This window comes from Pelmatolapia mariae, linkage group LG13, assembly GCF_036321145.2.
Source record: "Pelmatolapia mariae isolate MD_Pm_ZW linkage group LG13, Pm_UMD_F_2, whole genome shotgun sequence".
NCBI classification, from domain to species: Eukaryota; Metazoa; Chordata; class Actinopteri; order Cichliformes; family Cichlidae; genus Pelmatolapia; species Pelmatolapia mariae.
This window is the reverse complement of record NC_086238.1, coordinates 887203-905402: the sequence shown is the minus strand read 5'-3', so window position 1 is coordinate 905402 and position 18200 is coordinate 887203. Positions and strand designations below refer to the sequence as shown.

The window sequence follows — 18200 nt, the reverse complement described above, 5'->3', positions numbered from 1 at the left end:
AGATTGATGAAAAAAAACAAAACGTATTTTGTTATGGTTATGTTATGGCGCTCTTTCTACCAGTTACACATAAGTCTCTTACCTCTTTGAGCACGAGGTTTCCATCCTTGTTATGGTTGGGTTCAATATTGAATATGTTGCTATTAAGATTGTGAATGGTAAATATGGGCTGCTTGTTCTGAATCTCATCTTTATCCACCAATTCCAGCATCCCAATCGTTTCATCCACCTTGTGGTTTTCTGGAACGTTCAGATCATATTTCGCTGTGGATGGAAAACACACACTAATTAAGACTGAATATTTCTGTTGATTCTGTACAATTTGATAATGTAATGCTTCTAATGGTTCTAAAACCTGACTGATGATAATCTCTTCTTTTTAAGCATCTCTTTATCATTACTGTAAATGCTCATAAAACTGTTCCTTACTTCTGGTAAAAGAAGCAATGTTGTCATTGATGTCAGTTATCTTAATAGTGACCGAGGTGGTGGCTGTGCTGCCAGAGGCCAATCCTCTCATGTCCTGAGCTTTAACCACCACCACATACTCCTCCCTGGTTTCCCGGTCCAAAGTGTTTATCTTGCAGCTGATCATGCCTGCAGAGGAACAGAGAAAGAGCGAGACATTCAGAGAGGGTGTTATCTTTCAGGTCAACTCTGACTCATATTACAGTAAAAATAGCTTGAAACCCTAAAGTGACCCTAAATTAATTTGCCAGGATGAAAAAAGGCTGCTACAGCATGGCAATCATAGTGGGTACCACTGGAGTCAGCCTACCTGTGATGCTGTCGATTTCAAAGGCTGAAATGTCTCCCTCTTTGGTCAAAGAGTACCTGAGTTCTGCATTAGCAGTGGTGGGGTCATCTGCATCAGTAGCTGTCACCTTGACCACATTTTCTCCTGTAAGAAGGAAACAGTATACATGTATGATAGAAATCATCATAGTAAATAGCTGATCATGTTAAAGTGTATGTGTTTTGCAGATGTCAAATGGTTAATGCTTCATGATTAAGTGCCAACACTGTAATTAAAGTCACCGACTTGTGTTTTTCACAGCGAGATGTACTAAGGATTGTGACAGGTGTGAGCATAATGTTTCGTTTTTCTTAGGATTTTCACACTTCAGTCTATTTTGAATCTGTCTTGTTACCCCTGTTAAGCAGATGCCACATGCATACTTAAAATAAATAATGTTTTTTCCTCTAGCAACACTGAAAATTGTGTTTCTGTGCCCTTTCTTTCTCAGTTTGGGTTCCTTGCATTACATTAACCACTATTTGAGAGTGTGATGCCTCATTATACTTCAGCTGGAAGTCTACATTGTCGATTATAACCAAAAACCCCTATTAACCCTACACCACAACCTTCCTTGCCATTCAGCTGTTGTAGGCTGCATTGACCTCGTGTGGTTACAATTCTCAGGAGGTGCACGTGGAAGGCTAAAATGTAGGGTTAAGAGGGGTTTCCAGTTACATCGTAGGTTACAACGTACATTTCTACTGCACAGTTAAGGCACAAGGCAGTACAGATAAACGTAAATGCATGAACATCTTTTCTAACCTGAAATAAGCTGCTGGCAATTCCTTATACAGAAAAAAAAAATCTGTGATAATACTTACCTATTCTAGACCTCTCCTCAATGGTTCCATTGTATGATTGGGGGAAAACAGGGGTGTTGTCATTGATATCTGTCACCTGGACAACAAATTCTCCAGGTTTTTCTATTGGGTTGCCATACGCATCTAACATCATAGCAGTCAAATGGTAAGCATTCTTCTTTTCTCTGTCCAGAGACGTGGTGACAAACAGGTCTCCGTTATTATCCACGGTGAAGATGCCGTTTGCTCCCTCACCATCTATTTTAAAACGCCCACCTGGCACACTCTTGTCTGACTTGAGCTGAGAAAGAAAGAAAACAGAAAATCAACAACCTTCAAATAAATCATTGCAAATAAACTATTCTGAAAAAATTACTCAGATATGCATGAAAGAGATTCTCTGCAACAAATAATGCCCCAGATTCACTTTGCATGTTATAGCTTCAACCTGAGGGGGCGTGGCAAAATACCAAATAGACAGCCATGGCAAGGAGAATGCTGTTTTGGACTCTGAGGTGAAAATACTAATATTAATATACCCGTCCTATCTTGGTCCGAGTCACAACAGGCTTCTCCTCTTCTACATAGAGAGAGTTCCAGATCCAGTCTCTTTTTTGCCTGAACAGCACGGGATGGGATTCCTTCTTGACAATGTCAGCTGGGCCGAGATTCTCTCTTTCTACCCCAGGAAGTCCAGAGTCTTGAGCAGTGATGACAGTCAAGGCCATAGTGGCCATAAGTCCTGTGGTCCACAGCTGGAGCCAAGCCATCATCTGGACAGAAGAGGATAGGATCAAGAAGAGAGAGGAATGAGAGGAAGAGAGGGGTAAAGGAATAAAGATGAAAGAAGGAAGAGGCAAGACAGGAGTAAAGGATGCAGAAAGGAACATTGGGGGAGTAGAAAAGAGAGAGGAGAGAGGGACCAGAAAGGAACAGAGAGAGGATCACATTAAAACCACTTATCAGCTACGGACAGACCCCTTCACTGTGCACGGGTGAGACTTAGAGTGAAGGCCAAGGACTCTCTGTCCTCCCCTTACAGTCAGCTGCTGAGCTCGAGGTCTAGCTATCATTTAGGACCAGGGCTCTTAAAGCTTTTCATCCGGGGACCCCAATGAAACATTTAGCCCCTCATCATGGGACCTGGAATGAAAGCACATCACCACTGTGGTCATATGGGGATCTATTAAACATAGGCCTGTGACCTATTTTAGGTCTTGACCCACTGGTGTAGTGCGAGAGAGTGGCATAGACAGAGAAAGAGAGACTGACAGAGACGAAGAGGGGAGATGACGCTACAACCACTTACGATGTCTGTCTTAATCAGCCATTAGAAAGGCCACTTTCCATAAAGGGACTTTTTGACATTTGGATTTGCGTTCTGGATTTTCTTTGTTCTTTTTCACTGTAGTACAACAAATTTTTTTTGGGGGGGGGACAGTGGGTCAGTTCTTGATGCAAACTGGGAAGAAAGGTAGCTCGGGTTTTGTATTCAAAGTTGAATAATTCCGGCAACTCGTCCAACAGTTGTAGAAACATACAGAAACAACTTTCAAAGCCAAAAAGTTAGCCAACATCATTATTATTTATCAAAAATGTTTGTGCAAAGCAACTATAATTAATATATATGAGATTTTGCATTGCAATTCATTCTGATGCATGAAAGTTAATCATGCTGCTAGTGTGGTTAAAAGTATAAAAACAATGGGATTAAAGACATTTATAATACACTGCATGGAAAAGACTGACGCAACCTTCAGATCTAAAGAGTTAAACTAATGCAGAAAAGCCTTAAACCTGGATTATTTCTTTTTGCCAGCAGGGGCAAGTGCTCTGGTTGTGAAAAGACAGTTCTATAGAAGTCAACAAGAAAACACTCTCACTTGATTTTTGATTTCAGTAGGCATTATCCTGATGTCTTTATGGTCCAAATTGTTTTGTATCTTCTTTATTACAGAATGACATTAATATTTAAATGATGTTCCCTTTCAAAGTTAGATAAGCGAAATAGGAGGATATGAAGTAGGGACTGGCTACCTTGTAACTGACAAGTCACTACACTATGAGAGTGCAAACCCTCGCTCATCGCTTCTGATTTCAGTCGAGCGATATTACCAGTATTAACTGATATTGACCATTTTACATACCTCAGCTTTTTTCCAACACTTGTAAGTCTTACTAACTGTTTTCTCACATTTCCCACCACTTCACTCATAGATTGCATCATAAACCATTGATGTGGTGTGTACTGTAACACATGCAAGCGATTCGCATTTACTCTTGACCCAAGCTATCTAATCATGAACAACAGCAATCATTGGATTCATTTATATTAAATTCAAAATTGCTTCCATTTATCGTAAAAGCTTGGGCCCAACTGGCACCTCGTTTGATTTATGGCTTTTGACTGATTACAAGTTGGAAGGCGTTTCAGTGCGTTGCATCACTTCTTCCTGCCTGCAAGGCATTTAACACCATTTAACCAAAATGAAAGTGTATGTGGTACACAAACACCAGCAGTGCAGCAAATCTTCACTTTTGTTGCCAGTCTTTCTTATACTGTTTCACCCTCTCTGTCTGTGTTTGTCTTCCCCATCGTTCTTGTCTCCCCCCACTGGGCCCTATCTAATAAAGCAGAAATGCCAGGGAAATAATCTTCAAAACACTTTAGTCTATATGCACTCTGTACTTCAGTAGATATTTCAGAAAAGCCCCGCGCCATCCCAGCAGAGATTAGTGCATCTTATTGTCTTCCAGCCATTAGCAGCAGGGAGGAAGAAAGCGAGATTATGATGAAGGGATTATACTGGCACAAAGTCTCCTCACTCTAATGGTCTAATCTCATATTCTGCTGACCTCCCATGACCTCTTCACACGGCTCCCCGCAAATCAGCTCAGACAAAGACTTAGTAGTGTTTTTTGGCCTTTAGTTGACGTCCCTTTGTTTGGGTTTTATTTTTTCTCTTGTGCTTTCTTTCTTTAGTTTCCTTTCAGGACTAAATTAATTAAACAGAAGTGCATTGTGTTCTATTGCAGTCTAACAGAGACTTGAATGAACATCTGAGCACCATGTTCATAAAAGTGCATTTGTGCAGCACTAATAAATATTTGTTTTTCCTGGCTGTGGATCCCCATACATCTGTCCCCATGGGCAGGTAATAAACACAGTGTGATCAAAACTAAATTAAAAGTTAATACTACTGAGAAATAATGTTGCCTCCAAATACTTTAATTTCACTTGCTATTAACCTTCTTTTGCTTTGTGATTTTTGTTACCTTTAAGTAGCTTCAGCATCTGTTTTCCATAACACTCTTATTCTATCTTCTAAGTAAATATTTTTTTATTACTTTTACTATTACTTTAAAGCAGTAATCCAGGTATTTGGTGATTTGACTTGATAAAATTACTATTTGTGTCGCTACATTTAAATTTGCCTGTGAGGGCAGTTTTAAATCTATCAGACAACCTACATTTGCCTTATTGGAAATGTCCCCCACATCATCAATCACATAAACTGATGATAATCACCTGTAAACACTTAAAGTTAGAAACACTGATGGATGGGTAAATGTGACATCAGAGGATGCAAGGGAGAGTGTGAGATAGAGGCAAGTGATCCGCTGGTGTGACCCCTGTCAGGATCAGCCCCCAAAAATGAGGAAGACTTTGATCTTCGGGTTCAGGCAGCTGTGGCAAGTAGCTGTCTGTTAGGCATCACCTTTCCTAATTTGAAGTACTGAAGTGTTCATTTTTTGTTTGCGGACAAGTCAGCATCTTCCATGCAAATTATGGGAAACCATGGCAACTACAAGAATGGCAAAGATGCCAAAGAGGTCTCTGTGAAGCACCTTAAACCTCTTTGAGACCAATTTTATTCCTAGCGACAGCCAAAAGCTTCTAACTTCCACTTTCCAAATGGTCACAGAAAACAGTCCTTTGGTCTCTAGACCTGCGTGAATGGAGCTTTAGCAACTGATTTAAAAGCAAATGCCAGCAATCTCCAGTATCCACTTTCAGTCAGTCAGGTCTAGACACTGGTTGCTTCAGGTTTCTAGACCTGTGGTAACTGAAAATCAATTTTGCACTAATTAGTAATTATGTGTGTGTTTGTCTGTGGAATGCAGCCCTACAGTCTATTACTGTAGCTTGCCAATCAAGCTTGTTAGCTGATAACAGCAACCGTTTCCAAGTATGATCACTTCTGGCTCCAACATGACAAATATGCCAGCCTTGAGGTTTTGAAACATGGGCCACAAACCAATGAATGATGCACGGCTGCTACAGCTGTGTATTATGTAGAGTTGACAAGAAAAAAAATGTAAATGATGATCACGAGGAGAAGAGTCTGAAACTATTAAATATTGCCCCTTTTTTATTTTCATGCAATACATTACATCTCAAAGTTTATCTTAATTATATTTCAGGGGTGAGTGTGATGTCACAATGCCGATCTGTAAATGGATGGCAAGGTGATTTATTTCACATTCATTCTGCTCCTCATTCATTTCAAGGATTTGAGGAAGGAAGGGTCCATTAAAGGAGAATTAGCTTTCTCCTTTATAACTTGTTTAAAAAGTTAAAACATGAAATTTCACGTGATGAATCATATGAAGAGCTGAGTTGTGGGAATTCAGATGTTTTTAATTGTGTTTTTCTTTCCTTCCTTCTATTTTGACCTCAGCACGTTTAGCTAATCTGTCTTTCTGCTTTCAAATTTTGTTCTGATCCATTTAATTTTTTTTCCTCTGAAAAACTGGAAAAAAAAATCATATGCATTTGGTCCCTTCAAACATTTACATCTTCAGTAAATCATATATTAACAGTACATTTCTAATCACTGTATCACCTTTGTTTAGTTTGTCAGCTTCTATGCTTCTTCTTGGCATAATCTGAACAAAGAAAGCAATCACACTTTCTGTTGCCTTTAAAACAAAAAACTGTACTCGCTAAACTTGCCTTACCTACAATTTGAAGAAGAATTAATTTAAACTGACAACTCAAGCATTAATGGAATTGTGAAGGGTAAATCCCCACCTTAGTTCATAATTTAGTGAGTACTTAAAAGTAAAAGACTGAATCTGAGATTGGCGTTATTTTGATTCCTGTGATTAAACACCTACTTGTTCATTTTGTGAGTTGTATGTTTAGCCAATATAAACTAATATACCACAAATATAAAGGAGTTTTATAATTAATTACTAATAACCATTAATCAGCATTACCTTTATAACATTTCCACCTTAGAATGTCGAGCAACAGTTAAAATGTTCCCCTTTATTTTATTTATTTTTTTTTTTTAATTTAAGTGTCTCCACAGTGTAATAATTTACACATTTGCCAAACAACCGAATGATCCCCAATTCAGTTGTGGAAGGAAACACAATTGGGCCGGGGATTGTGTCAGGAAGGGCATTTTGCATAAAAATCTCCCAGATCAAATATGTGGAGCTTCACATAGTGGCAGCTAAAAGTAGCTTCAGATGAATAACAATAATTGTTTGACAAAGCTGACCTTTAGCTGTGATTGCATACTGAAAAAAGAAAGATAAAAGACAAATATCTCACCATCACAGCTTACTTTTACACAGAAATGTCACACGAACATTCACAGTTATTTCTGACAGAGAAAAAATCTGTTGGGGGCATTTTCCCCAAAGGGGCATTTTTTTTTGAAACAGCATTTCCTCCTTCCCTTTATCAGCAAACAGGAAGTGTAAACACAATGCCTTGTGGGAAATGCTGTCGGGTCTACTAATGTGGGGTCATCATTAGTAAGTGGACACACCCTTCCTGGTATTCATTCCTGCTGCTGACTGTACATTTGTCTCAGTTTCAGACTCAAAGTGTCTCACTGTGTTTGACTACATTTTGTATTTTGTTTCATTCCTTTTTTTAGTTTCCTCGTCTCTTTCTGCCCATTGATGCCTCGCTGTCTCTCTTCCCTCCACGTCTTCTTTCTTTTCTTTTCTCTGACAGTGCTTTCAATACATTTTTCCTCTTAAAAGTCTCCACTTGTGGCTTGTTGTATCTCTCAAGGTGAAAGATGCATGTTGTTTTCATACAGTCTATTTCTGTCCCCGTCTATCATTCCTTCTCCCTTTTCCTTTTCTCACCTTTTTTCTCCCCCTTTCCTTTTTTCCACCCCCATACTTTCTCTGTCTCACCTTAAAAGCAGATCTAGCACCTTATAAGAACCCGGATAAATAAACACACCAGTGCACCCAGTTTACCCAAGTTCACCCCTTTTTTTATAGTTTAACTCAAGTTTTTTATTTCTTTGAATTTAAAATGTAAAAACAGACATGCGGATTGATGTATGAAAAGTTACAGGAGTTTTCAGTTTAGGTGTATGTTTGTTTGTTTGTTTTTTAAATACATGACAGTATATATATAAGCTTATATAATAATCACTTTGTAAACTGCAAGTGTCAGGCACACAAATCTCACTTGAGGATTATACAAAGTTATTTACGGCATCATTTATCAAAGGCATCTTTCGGAGCTATGAAGAATAAATAACATTCAGGAATATCTGTAATTACATCTGTACATTGTCCGCAGGCAAGTGAGTGTGTGTGAGTGTGACAGAGGAGCAGAAACAGACAGACTCAGAGATACAGTTGTCATTCTCCGGGATGTTTTGTGACTGGCAGACAGGTCTGACCTAGTTTTTCAGTCTACCAAAGGCTAAAGCACAGAAGCGAGTCAACAAGACTTCATAATCCTAGCGGTCGCTGAAGGGTATTTGAAGTTCACGTTGAAGTCCTGTTGTCGCTTCTGTGTTTTTTGAAGATGGAAATATAATTTGATTTAATCCTCTCTCACTATGGTGGGACAAGAAATCTGTCTTTCCTTTAGTCTGTCATTCAGCATGTCTTGACACTTGGTGGATTTGAGTCAATGACTTTTTCTCACAAAGAAATTCAGGCAGATTTGGATTTGCAAGAAGTTAATTAAACTTACCAAATTTACTTCTACTTTTTCCTATCTTTGTTTTTGAATTATCCTAAACCAAAAGTTTTAATCAAGGGTGCCACAGTGATAGGATGGCTCCGCGACTCAAAACACCACCTCTAATGGGCAGGAAACTTGAAGACGAATCTTAACCTAATAACTCATAACTAAATAACTAAAACATTTAAAATGACTAAAATAAAAATGTGTCCATTCAAGTTTAACTTAGCCTAGTTCCAACGCTCACATCGCTTTTTTTTTTAGTTGTTAAAACCAACCTGGTCTTGAGAAGTGGCATCTGTTCCTCCAGTATTAAACTGACCAACTAAGATCCTTGATGATGATGATTCCTTTCAGATTCTTTTTGCCATAATATAATAACATCATAAATGTCTTTAGATGAAATTATAACTAATTTATGATTTCAATATGCATAACTTGAGCATATAAAATCAATATTCTGTAACATCTGTCCAATGCTTGTGTTGAAGCAAAAGATCTCAACAACAAATCACCACATAGACATCATATCTTTGCTGTGGATAATCATCATCTGTACCTTTAATTAAAATAAAACTAATAGATTACCATGTAAATGCCACTTACATTATCCTGCTTTTGCACACAAACGTTTAAAGCTGGTTTATTTAACATGGAGGTTGTTGCAAAATGAAGCAGGTTTAGTATGAGATTTGCTTGGACTCAAGATCACGACCAAGTTGTTGATTTTTTTGAACAAATTCTCATAGCTAAGAGCTGACTAAAAGCAAAGCAGAGCTGGAACCATTTTAATGAATTCTATCTCACTTTACTGTTATTATTGATCGCATTTAAATTCATGTCTTTATCTGTTCTGTCTTCCCCAAGTTTGCATATTTTAATCATATTTTGTACATTAAATAACAAATTATACATGCAAAGGGACACTAGTTTCTTTTTAATGAACACATCACCATCAGCCTTTAGGTTGTGTTACACAAATATCAGTGTTTGGCACTATTTAGCTTTTTTAGCCGTTTTTGGCACCTTAAAATCAGGAGGTTGTTTATTTGTGGGCACTAGGAATGCAGAGTGATTTCACAGTCTCAGATCTGTGATCTTCGCCTATTGAATAGTGTAGTGTGTGTTGTAGAGATTAAAACAGGTTTAATCACAGAGCAGCTTCTAACAATCTGTCTGCCAGAAAGTCACACCAGGAGTCACTCACACACACACACACACACACACACACACACACACACACACACACAAACACAGCGTCCTCACTGACACAGTCACTGGGTCACATCAGACAAATCCCATTTCCATACAGTGAATTGGTTATGACTGATGTTGGCCAGCTTATAAGCAATGGTGATAACAAACAGTCATTTGAAAGTAATTTAAAGCCTCAAGTCTTATCCTCATTGGTTTGGACTCAGCTGTCAGCCCCTCTGCTGAAGGCAAATATTGCAACTACAGCACTACATAGTAGATAAACAAAATAAATGAGTCTAAATACTGGACTTACGAGTTTCCGTTCATATTAAACATAATTTAAATGACCAAAAATACTGTGAGCAATATTTATAATCTAATTATTTCTAAAAAATCGAGCTTCATCTCCAGTAACTACTCCATAACTCTCAGTGGTGCTGACTGAATGTAAAAACAATAGATACATAAATGCTGATTTGCCAGATCAGATCAGTTTGCTGCACTGGAAAGCTTTTAATTCCCCACAGTGGGCAGAGTAGTGTGGGAGCTGGAGACCAGTTGGATTATTCCTCACTTTTGTTCTTAATTTTATTGATGGCATTTTCCTATTAATCAGTTTCTCAAGCAATCACAAAAAAAGAAACAAAAAAGATTTCAAAAAATCTGAAGTAACAAATGACCTTGTGCAGATATACAATGGAATAAGGTATACTGTCTAAAACAAAGAATACAGGTCAGTCCCTTTAAGTAAAACCTTAACTGGGTCTTTCAGTAGTAATCAGTAACTTCAGCTGAGCTAACATCGCCACAGCTGGACAGCTTGTCAACCACACTGACATATCTGAATGAATGAACGGCTCTAATCATGAATCTTGTGTGTGTGTGTGTGTGTGTGTGTGTGTGTGTGTGTGTGTGTGTGTGTGTGTGTGTGTGTGTGTGTGTGTGTGTGTGTGTGTGTGTGGGAGGGTGAAGTCTCCCAGATGGCACCCAAAGGATTTCTCTCTCCAGGAATTAGACCACTGGGTTTAGTTGCATCAACGGCTTTCAGTGTAACAAACAAATCAAATCACTTCTATCACTTTGAGCCATAGATCCAGAGTATTACAAAACAACTGTTCCCATATATACAGGGCATATATGCAGGTACACAGAAACACTTTGTCTGTGTAGTGATAGCCACAGGCAACTACAGCACACTCTGAATAACCTAATAGAAATTAAAATTTTACTGTAGGGTGTTATTTTCTCTAACCTTTCATGTACAGTTTGGCTTGAAAGGTTGATAAGAGGGAGCTTAAACTCACTATAACGCAAGGAAGTCTTCAGCTCACAAATTGACACCACTCAACTGACAAGAGCTACGCTACTTTTTAATATTAGATGTGCGTCATACTTTGTTTCATCAATATTTAATCGCAAATGAACTTGACATCAGCTTGACAGTTAAGTTTTTTTTCATTGTTTAACTCCTCAAAATTGAATAACTGAAGATCTCCCGGTGAACTGAGATTGGTTCTAAATTTTTCCTGCTGTGTCTCTGGATCATCCTGTATTGTTTTAATGGTTATAACCTCCTGTCTCCAGGAATGACAGTCCAGCCTCTGGGGGGGAGAACAGCACTCAATTACAGCGTTCAAATCTACACAGAGCTGTCCGAGATCATTGGCACAGCATATGTGAACAGTGACGGGGGCTGACAGCATGTCCTTAAAAGGGGTTATAACCATCATTTTCAGTTATTTCTGTACCCTCTTGGAGACAGTTTTACCAGTATTCATGAGCATTTCACCCTGGAGTGAATGGGAAAGTAGCCTGTAGCGTTTTAAAGGGATCTGGGTTACATTTTCTGGGTACGCTGCAGTGCACTGCTTTTCAATCAGAAAGAACTGCTTCACACTTTCCATTTGCTGAACTTGAAAGCGCACACCCTTCACCAACTCACATTCTCATTATTCAGGTACAGACACACACATATGTAACACACATGCACAGTATTTTTCTTTCCAAGACATAAAAAGAGAACTTACCAGTCAAACTGAAGTCGAAGCCAGGCAGAACTGCTGTTCAGATCTTTGTCGAGGTATAAAATGAAGCCCAAATCCTTCAAGGTGTTCACTTGCCCAGACTGGAGTTATGCTTTATTAATTTCGCAGGTAGAATTCAGTGGTTGGTGGGTGGTCATGAGCTCAACAGAGGCAAAAACCACCTACTGATACGACTACTTCTTTTCCTCTCTCGTACTCCTTTTTTCCCCCCTGATGTAGAATGAGAGCAGCAGGTGTACAAGCAGGGATTTCTCTCTTTGTTAGATTTTTACTAGGCTTCTGTACAAATCCCTTCCTGGACTGCCAGAGAGATAAGAAAGTCTGTGATGATGAAAAATGGGTTGATGCCTCTTAAGTTGTATCCCATAGATGGATTTCCAAAGAAAAACTGAGAATCAAATATAAAAAAACCCCCACTCATCAGATAATTATCAGTTTTTACTCAAGTGGCCATTGCAGTAGTCTCTTAGTTAGTAAGATTTTTATCAAAAAAGTAAAAACTCCAGCTACTCCAACAGTGGAGTTTTTACCCCAAAATGTCTTTGTCACCCTCTTTCTCTTCTCAGGTTGTCGAGGTTTTTCCGCAGGTGTGAATCCAACAGGTTTCGAGTCTCTCTTGTTCTTTTTTCCTCTCTCCCTTCTGATGTGGTTTTCTCATCCAAGACCCAAAAATGGTGAACCACAGCTGTCTGACCGCAGTCCTCTCTCACACAGGTCACTGCCCACTTCCTCTTCCTGTTATTCTGGTCAGTGTTGTCCGCTGGTGCTCCCAGCTACTGCTCCTTTTCCTGTCCTGGAGGGGAAAACAGAAAGAGATGGAGGTATGGGGAGGTATTGGTGGATTGGTGAAAAGACAGAAAAAAGGGAGAGAGCAAGAGAAGCAGAGAGGGAGTGCATATGTCAAAACAGCTCAAAAACACTAGGAGAGGCAGAGAAAGCAGCCGGCTCATGTTCATGAAGCAGATGGAGTGAGTGTGTGAGATAGGAGAAGGGAGGGAGGGTGATGGAGAGTAAGGTGAGAGAGGCGTTACTTCTCGGTCCTTCTCAGAGAGCGGGAGAGCGACGGGGAGTGGGGGAGAGATTTATTATTCATGTGTGTGAGATAAGGATTAAGTTAAACAGGTTATTGGGGATAATCCTTAGAGATTTCCCCACATGAGGCTAGTAAATATTTCAGAGGGCTGACTTTGTGTGTGTGTGTGTGTGTGTGTGTGTGTGTGAGTGTATCTGACAGAGAGATGTCGTCTAAGCTGGAAAATGAGATGAGAAGGACGCCTTGCCACACGCACGCACGCTCACACACTCCTTATCTTACTCCCCCCGTCTCTTCGGGGGTGAGTTGTTCGTCAGTAATTTGGCGAATTGGACAGGAAAGCTGGCTGTGTGTTTTTAAATTGAAACCTCTCCTGTGGCAATAGCAGTCCAGCCTTTCTTTTTCACTCCCATCTCACCCACCCTCCCTCCCTCCCTCTCTCTGTCATCTTTTTCTCATTCTCCCCGCTTGCTCTGTCTCTTGTTTTTTTTATATTTTATTTTGCAGTTTCAGCTCAGTTCTACATAAAATATTGTCATTTCATCTGGGAGCAGCTTTTCCAGACATCATACATCAACATTTACTTTAAATCTACTTTATGTAGTACTTGTGTATGTACAGTCTCTCTCTTGCTCTCAGTTCTCTGATCTGATTAGTGAGGGCAATACTGTTATTTTTTTCTCTCTCTAGACACAGTCCAAACTTTAAGACAAAAGGACTGTTTGTCATTGCTTTTCAAATAAGAAACAGACGGCCTTCACAAAAACAATGCAAGCTTCTTCTAATCAGGAACTTCTTTAATTAATGAAGGATTTTCTGTGAAGCCTGTGCTGTGTATGTTCCATACATGAGGATTACAGACTTTACAGACAAATGTCATGTATGAGGCCGCACCTCAGAAAGCAGCCCCATCCAAAGCCCTAATTTAAGTTTTTTTCACTATGCAAACACAATGAAAAAAAAATCTGCTAGTTTCTCTGTATTGCTAAAACTGACATCAGCACTGCATGAAGCACAGCAACAGTGCAAAAAGCTCCAGGAGAAAAGAAGTGCAGAGGTGTGAGATGGCTAAAATCTGACCAATCAAAATGATAGAAGCACAAATTTCTGGCCATTTAATTTGCAGTGTGAATACCTTATGTGTGCAGTTTTTTCCACTCCATTATTGAAATGGAGGATGAAGTGGTCTTGCACTATTATAAAAACATCATGCTGCCTTTGCATTCGAGAGTCTTGTCTGCTCTGTTCAGTATTCTTGTTCCACCCTGGTGAACCAGCCTTCCTAAGTGTTTTCTTGTTTCTGACCAAGAAGTAACATCTACCTTCAGGGAAAATCTTTCACCCGCTTCACTCCTTCTCTGTCGGAAAATGACTGTGCGTGCGTGTGTGTGTGTGTGTGTGTGTGTGTGTGCGTGCGTGCGTGCGTGCGTGTGTGTGTGTGTGTGTGTGTGAGAGAGAGAGAGAGAGAGAGAGAGAGAGAGAGATAGACTGTCATTTTAAACAGATAAGAAATAAGAAACTAGTGACTTGAATGGCAGCTGCACATCAGGGGGAACAAAGAAAGCTTGAACGATGGTGTTTGAAAATGTGTCGTTTTTTATTTGTTAGTCCATCATTAGATTTAATGAAAATTAACATTGCATCCTTTACATTATGTGCAACATTTAATGACATTTGCATGCTCACATCATAACCACTGTTAAATCTAAAAAGACACTCTTTAAATCACCCATTAATTGGGCTCAGTTTTACAGAGCAGAGGCAGTGATGTATGTGAATAAAGGCAACAAGCGCAGAAATAAGAGAGGAAGATTTTTTCCTCATGTTGGCTGTCTGTTTTCTTTCAGTAAACAAGGCGACATGTACAAGACTGATGGTTGTCTCAAGAACAAACAAACAAAATGTCACAAATATGATGGAAACTCTCTTGTTTACACATCTCTTTTCCTCTACCCCTCAGTGTATCTCTGTCATTCTGTCTTTTCAAAAATCCTCATGCTCTTGGCCTACTTTCCTAAATAACACTTTGGCACTAAAAATTGCATCCTCGTTCCACTCATGACATGTAAGGAAACGGGCGATATTCCCCCACTAGTGGTTTGACTGGAAGAAGACCATTGGGGGCTGAACATCAAGGAGCACTGAGAGGGAAGAAAGAGAAGGATGAGCAAGAGAGGAATATGTCTAACATGACAGATGTTTTTTAAATAGTGTCTATGTGCCTAGAGGGTCCACTTTCATCATTAACACATATAATGTTTTTCCTATAAATATAGATCCCTGTTGGAAACACTACCTCAAAGGTGGGTCCACATGACACAGGACTTTTCCTACTTATCCATTCCAGTATGTTCCCACTGCTCATAATGATTAAAAGCAACAATGTTTCTGAAAAAGAAACACGTTCCCTATTAGGTTCTCAAATATCATTCTTTTAAGGGTTCAGTTGCAGCTGACCTTGAAGCAAATTCAGCTTTTAAAAGTAAAAGTAAGTTGTTATAATTTCAGAGTAAATTATTGGCTTTTTAGTTTGTCCAGTTGACTCCCACAGGCTTCAACAAGGCATTTATTTTAAATGAAGATCCACCAGATTTATTTTGACTTAGTTTTCAATAATAAATGAAAAGTTTGAAAGCCATGCTCGTACTGTAAGGAACCATATGTTTTTTCCCTTCAAATAATTTTTGTTTTTCAAAACTGCCAACAGGGACTTGGAAATTTTGACATGTTTGTTAATTTATAAGCAGAAGACTTATTTTTCTTTAGGAGAAAAACTGCTCACAACTGGGCTTGATTTACATCCGTGTAATTTTTGCACGATGAATTCTGCTGCTTCATGACTCTGCGGCTACACCAACCATGTAACATATGCAGACCATTTATGAGACACATGCTACATCATTATGTTACTACCACAATAAGTGAAAGTGGTTACGCTGACATATGCACTGCTACGATCTGCTCAGATAAACCAGTCTCTTGATTTTATTTTTATCTTTTACCTACACTAGCATTTGGTATTTAGCATTTTGCTAGTATCAGCAGTCACACCTCTCCTTAAATACTCTGCTGTCTCAATCGTTTTTTATTGTAAGCAAAGCATGCAACTGTGCTGTCATTATTGTAGTGAAGTAGTCAGTCAGGAATAGCACTACATTTAGCACTTTAAGAAAACAGATCTTTCCATCAATACTACTGCAAATCCAGCATTAGTTCTTAATTTAACTTCTGCTGGCTTTGTTGGTTTGGTTCTGCTTGGTTTGGTCCCACCTCAACATACAGAAGCCATGGGTTTGCGTCTCTGTTGGTTGTTCTGTTTGATCTTAATCTTGATTAATTTCTAGCTTTATTATTAATACTTTTGGAGTCTAGTTAGTGTATCTCTGTTAGTTCTTTGTGTTTTCGTTAAGATTTTGGTGGGTTTTCTGTAGCGTCCTGTTTTAGTTTTACTTGCTGACTGTCTTCCCTTTATTGCTTTCAGCAGCTGTTTATTAGTTTCATCTGCATTTCATTTACACTCCTATGTTAAACCCCCCATTAGTGTGTGTCTATAAATACTTCTATAATTCCTTTGTTCAGTATGGCGTCATCCATTTAGCTGGGTATCTGCAGCAGTTTGTTCCTGAGCTTGTGATCCTAGTGATTTTTGGATTTCTTGATTCCCTGGACTTTGCCTTTTCTGTTTTCTTGGATTAGAAGATTTTGGACTATGCATTTCTTTGACTTATTAGCAATAAATGTTTATTTTTGTACCTCTTCCTCCTGCGCCCTGCTCTTGGGTACTCAAAAAAAAAAAAAAACTACACTCGACCCAGCTCGTCATGACAATAGATTTCTATGTCGAGCGGGCAAGAATGATGAAATCTATTTAAACACTGAAAAGAGAAATAAAAATTAAGTCATTTTATTTATGAGCAGTTTAGAAGATAAATGTCTGTATTTGTTAAGCTTTCTGTGCCTCAAATCTTTGGCTCATTCTCTAAAAGAGTGCATCTTCAGTTCCCATTTATATTTTCTTTGTTGTTGTTTTGGACAGTTTTCATCTACTCTTGAGACAAGCATCATATTTTATCCTCCTCAACCCTTCATTATACGAAAAAACCATACTACCATGAATCACAACAAATTCAATTCCCTGCATTGTTATCTATAAGCACCAGGCAGCACATAGTTAGAAAAGCAACAGACTAGAGCATTGTAATCTGACCATCTGCCCATCCAGTATATCAGAATATTACCTAATTATCACCTAAAACTAAAATGATCACCTTACGCATTTATGCCTCCAACAGTCAGTTTAACTTCATGTCAGTCCAGAAGACTGTCTAGAAGAGTTTAAAGCAATTTAATAGGTGGGCATCAAATCAGTATCAAATCAAATTTAAGTATAGTGTGAGAACATTAACGGCATTGAATTTGATTTTTTCCAGAATAATAAGATGCCACAGAGAAGTGGACCTTTTATCATGTGGACATAAACTATCATCACTTCATTATCATTAGACATTTGCATGAAATTTCTTGAGGAAGGAAAAACGTGTTCGTGAGGTCACTTGACATTTGATTACTAAAGTCTATTGAGGTTTTCCATATATATGACCACTAACCACATGAAGTCAACATGTTGTAATCATGGTGAGAATATAAGATCAAGTGAATAAAGCACCAGTCACAGAAACCTAGAGACCAGTCGGTGACCCCTTGGCAACCATCTGTTGCTAGGGAAAAATGTGTATTCTGTAACTAGTCTGCAAAAACGTCCTTTTTCTGCTTTGGTCACAAGCAAATTGTTGCATACATATTTTAAGTGGAACCAACTGGCTTGTCTATAAACACCGGTGAAACTGTTTATAGACAAGTGTGAAATATGAGAAAAATGATACACAAACTGGACCATAATGGTGACCATTTGACTTTCAATTAAATATACTTGTGAAACATGTGGGCTGTAGTGCTGAGGCAAAACTCTTACTTTGAAGGCTAACCTCTATTTCTGCTTTGAGTTGAAATTTGTCCTAGTTTTACTATACTGCTCAGGAAGTAGTTAGTAAGTATTTGCAGACAAACATGAAAAAAAAACAAAAACATAGGCAACCATGCTAGCAACCAAGCAATCAATACGAGGTTTTCATTGTAGCACCTTCATTGCAACCAGTTTCACCCAGCGACAGCCAGCAAGCTCCAGGAACCACTGCTAAGTAGTTGGGCGATAGAAGTTTCCTTACTGGTTGTATCATGTCCGATATGGTTGGGAACCAATCTCTGACATCACATGAGAAACCCCAACTGACTTCAATTTAAAAGAAAATCTTCTGTTGATGCATTACTGAGATTCCTTATCCCAGAGATACCTCATTTGCAAGAACGGGAT

General features: G+C 38.8%; 1 protein-coding gene across 1 annotated transcript in view; it reads right to left on the bottom strand.

The window, feature by feature from the left end:
• Positions 1-12676, bottom strand: part of cdh5 (cadherin 5) — a 34613-nt gene extending 21937 nt beyond the window's left edge. Inside the window, exons 1-6 of the mRNA XM_063491114.1 lie at positions 11779-12676; positions 2139-2372; positions 1621-1900; positions 779-901; positions 430-597; positions 83-264 (exon numbers count right to left, since the gene is read on the bottom strand). Coding sequence (XP_063347184.1) covers positions 83-264; positions 430-597; positions 779-901; positions 1621-1900; positions 2139-2372 — 987 coding nt within the window. The 5' untranslated portion in view covers positions 11779-12676. The remainder of the gene's footprint in view (positions 1-82; positions 265-429; positions 598-778; positions 902-1620; positions 1901-2138; positions 2373-11778) is intronic.
• Positions 12677-18200: the final 5524 nt, after the last annotated feature.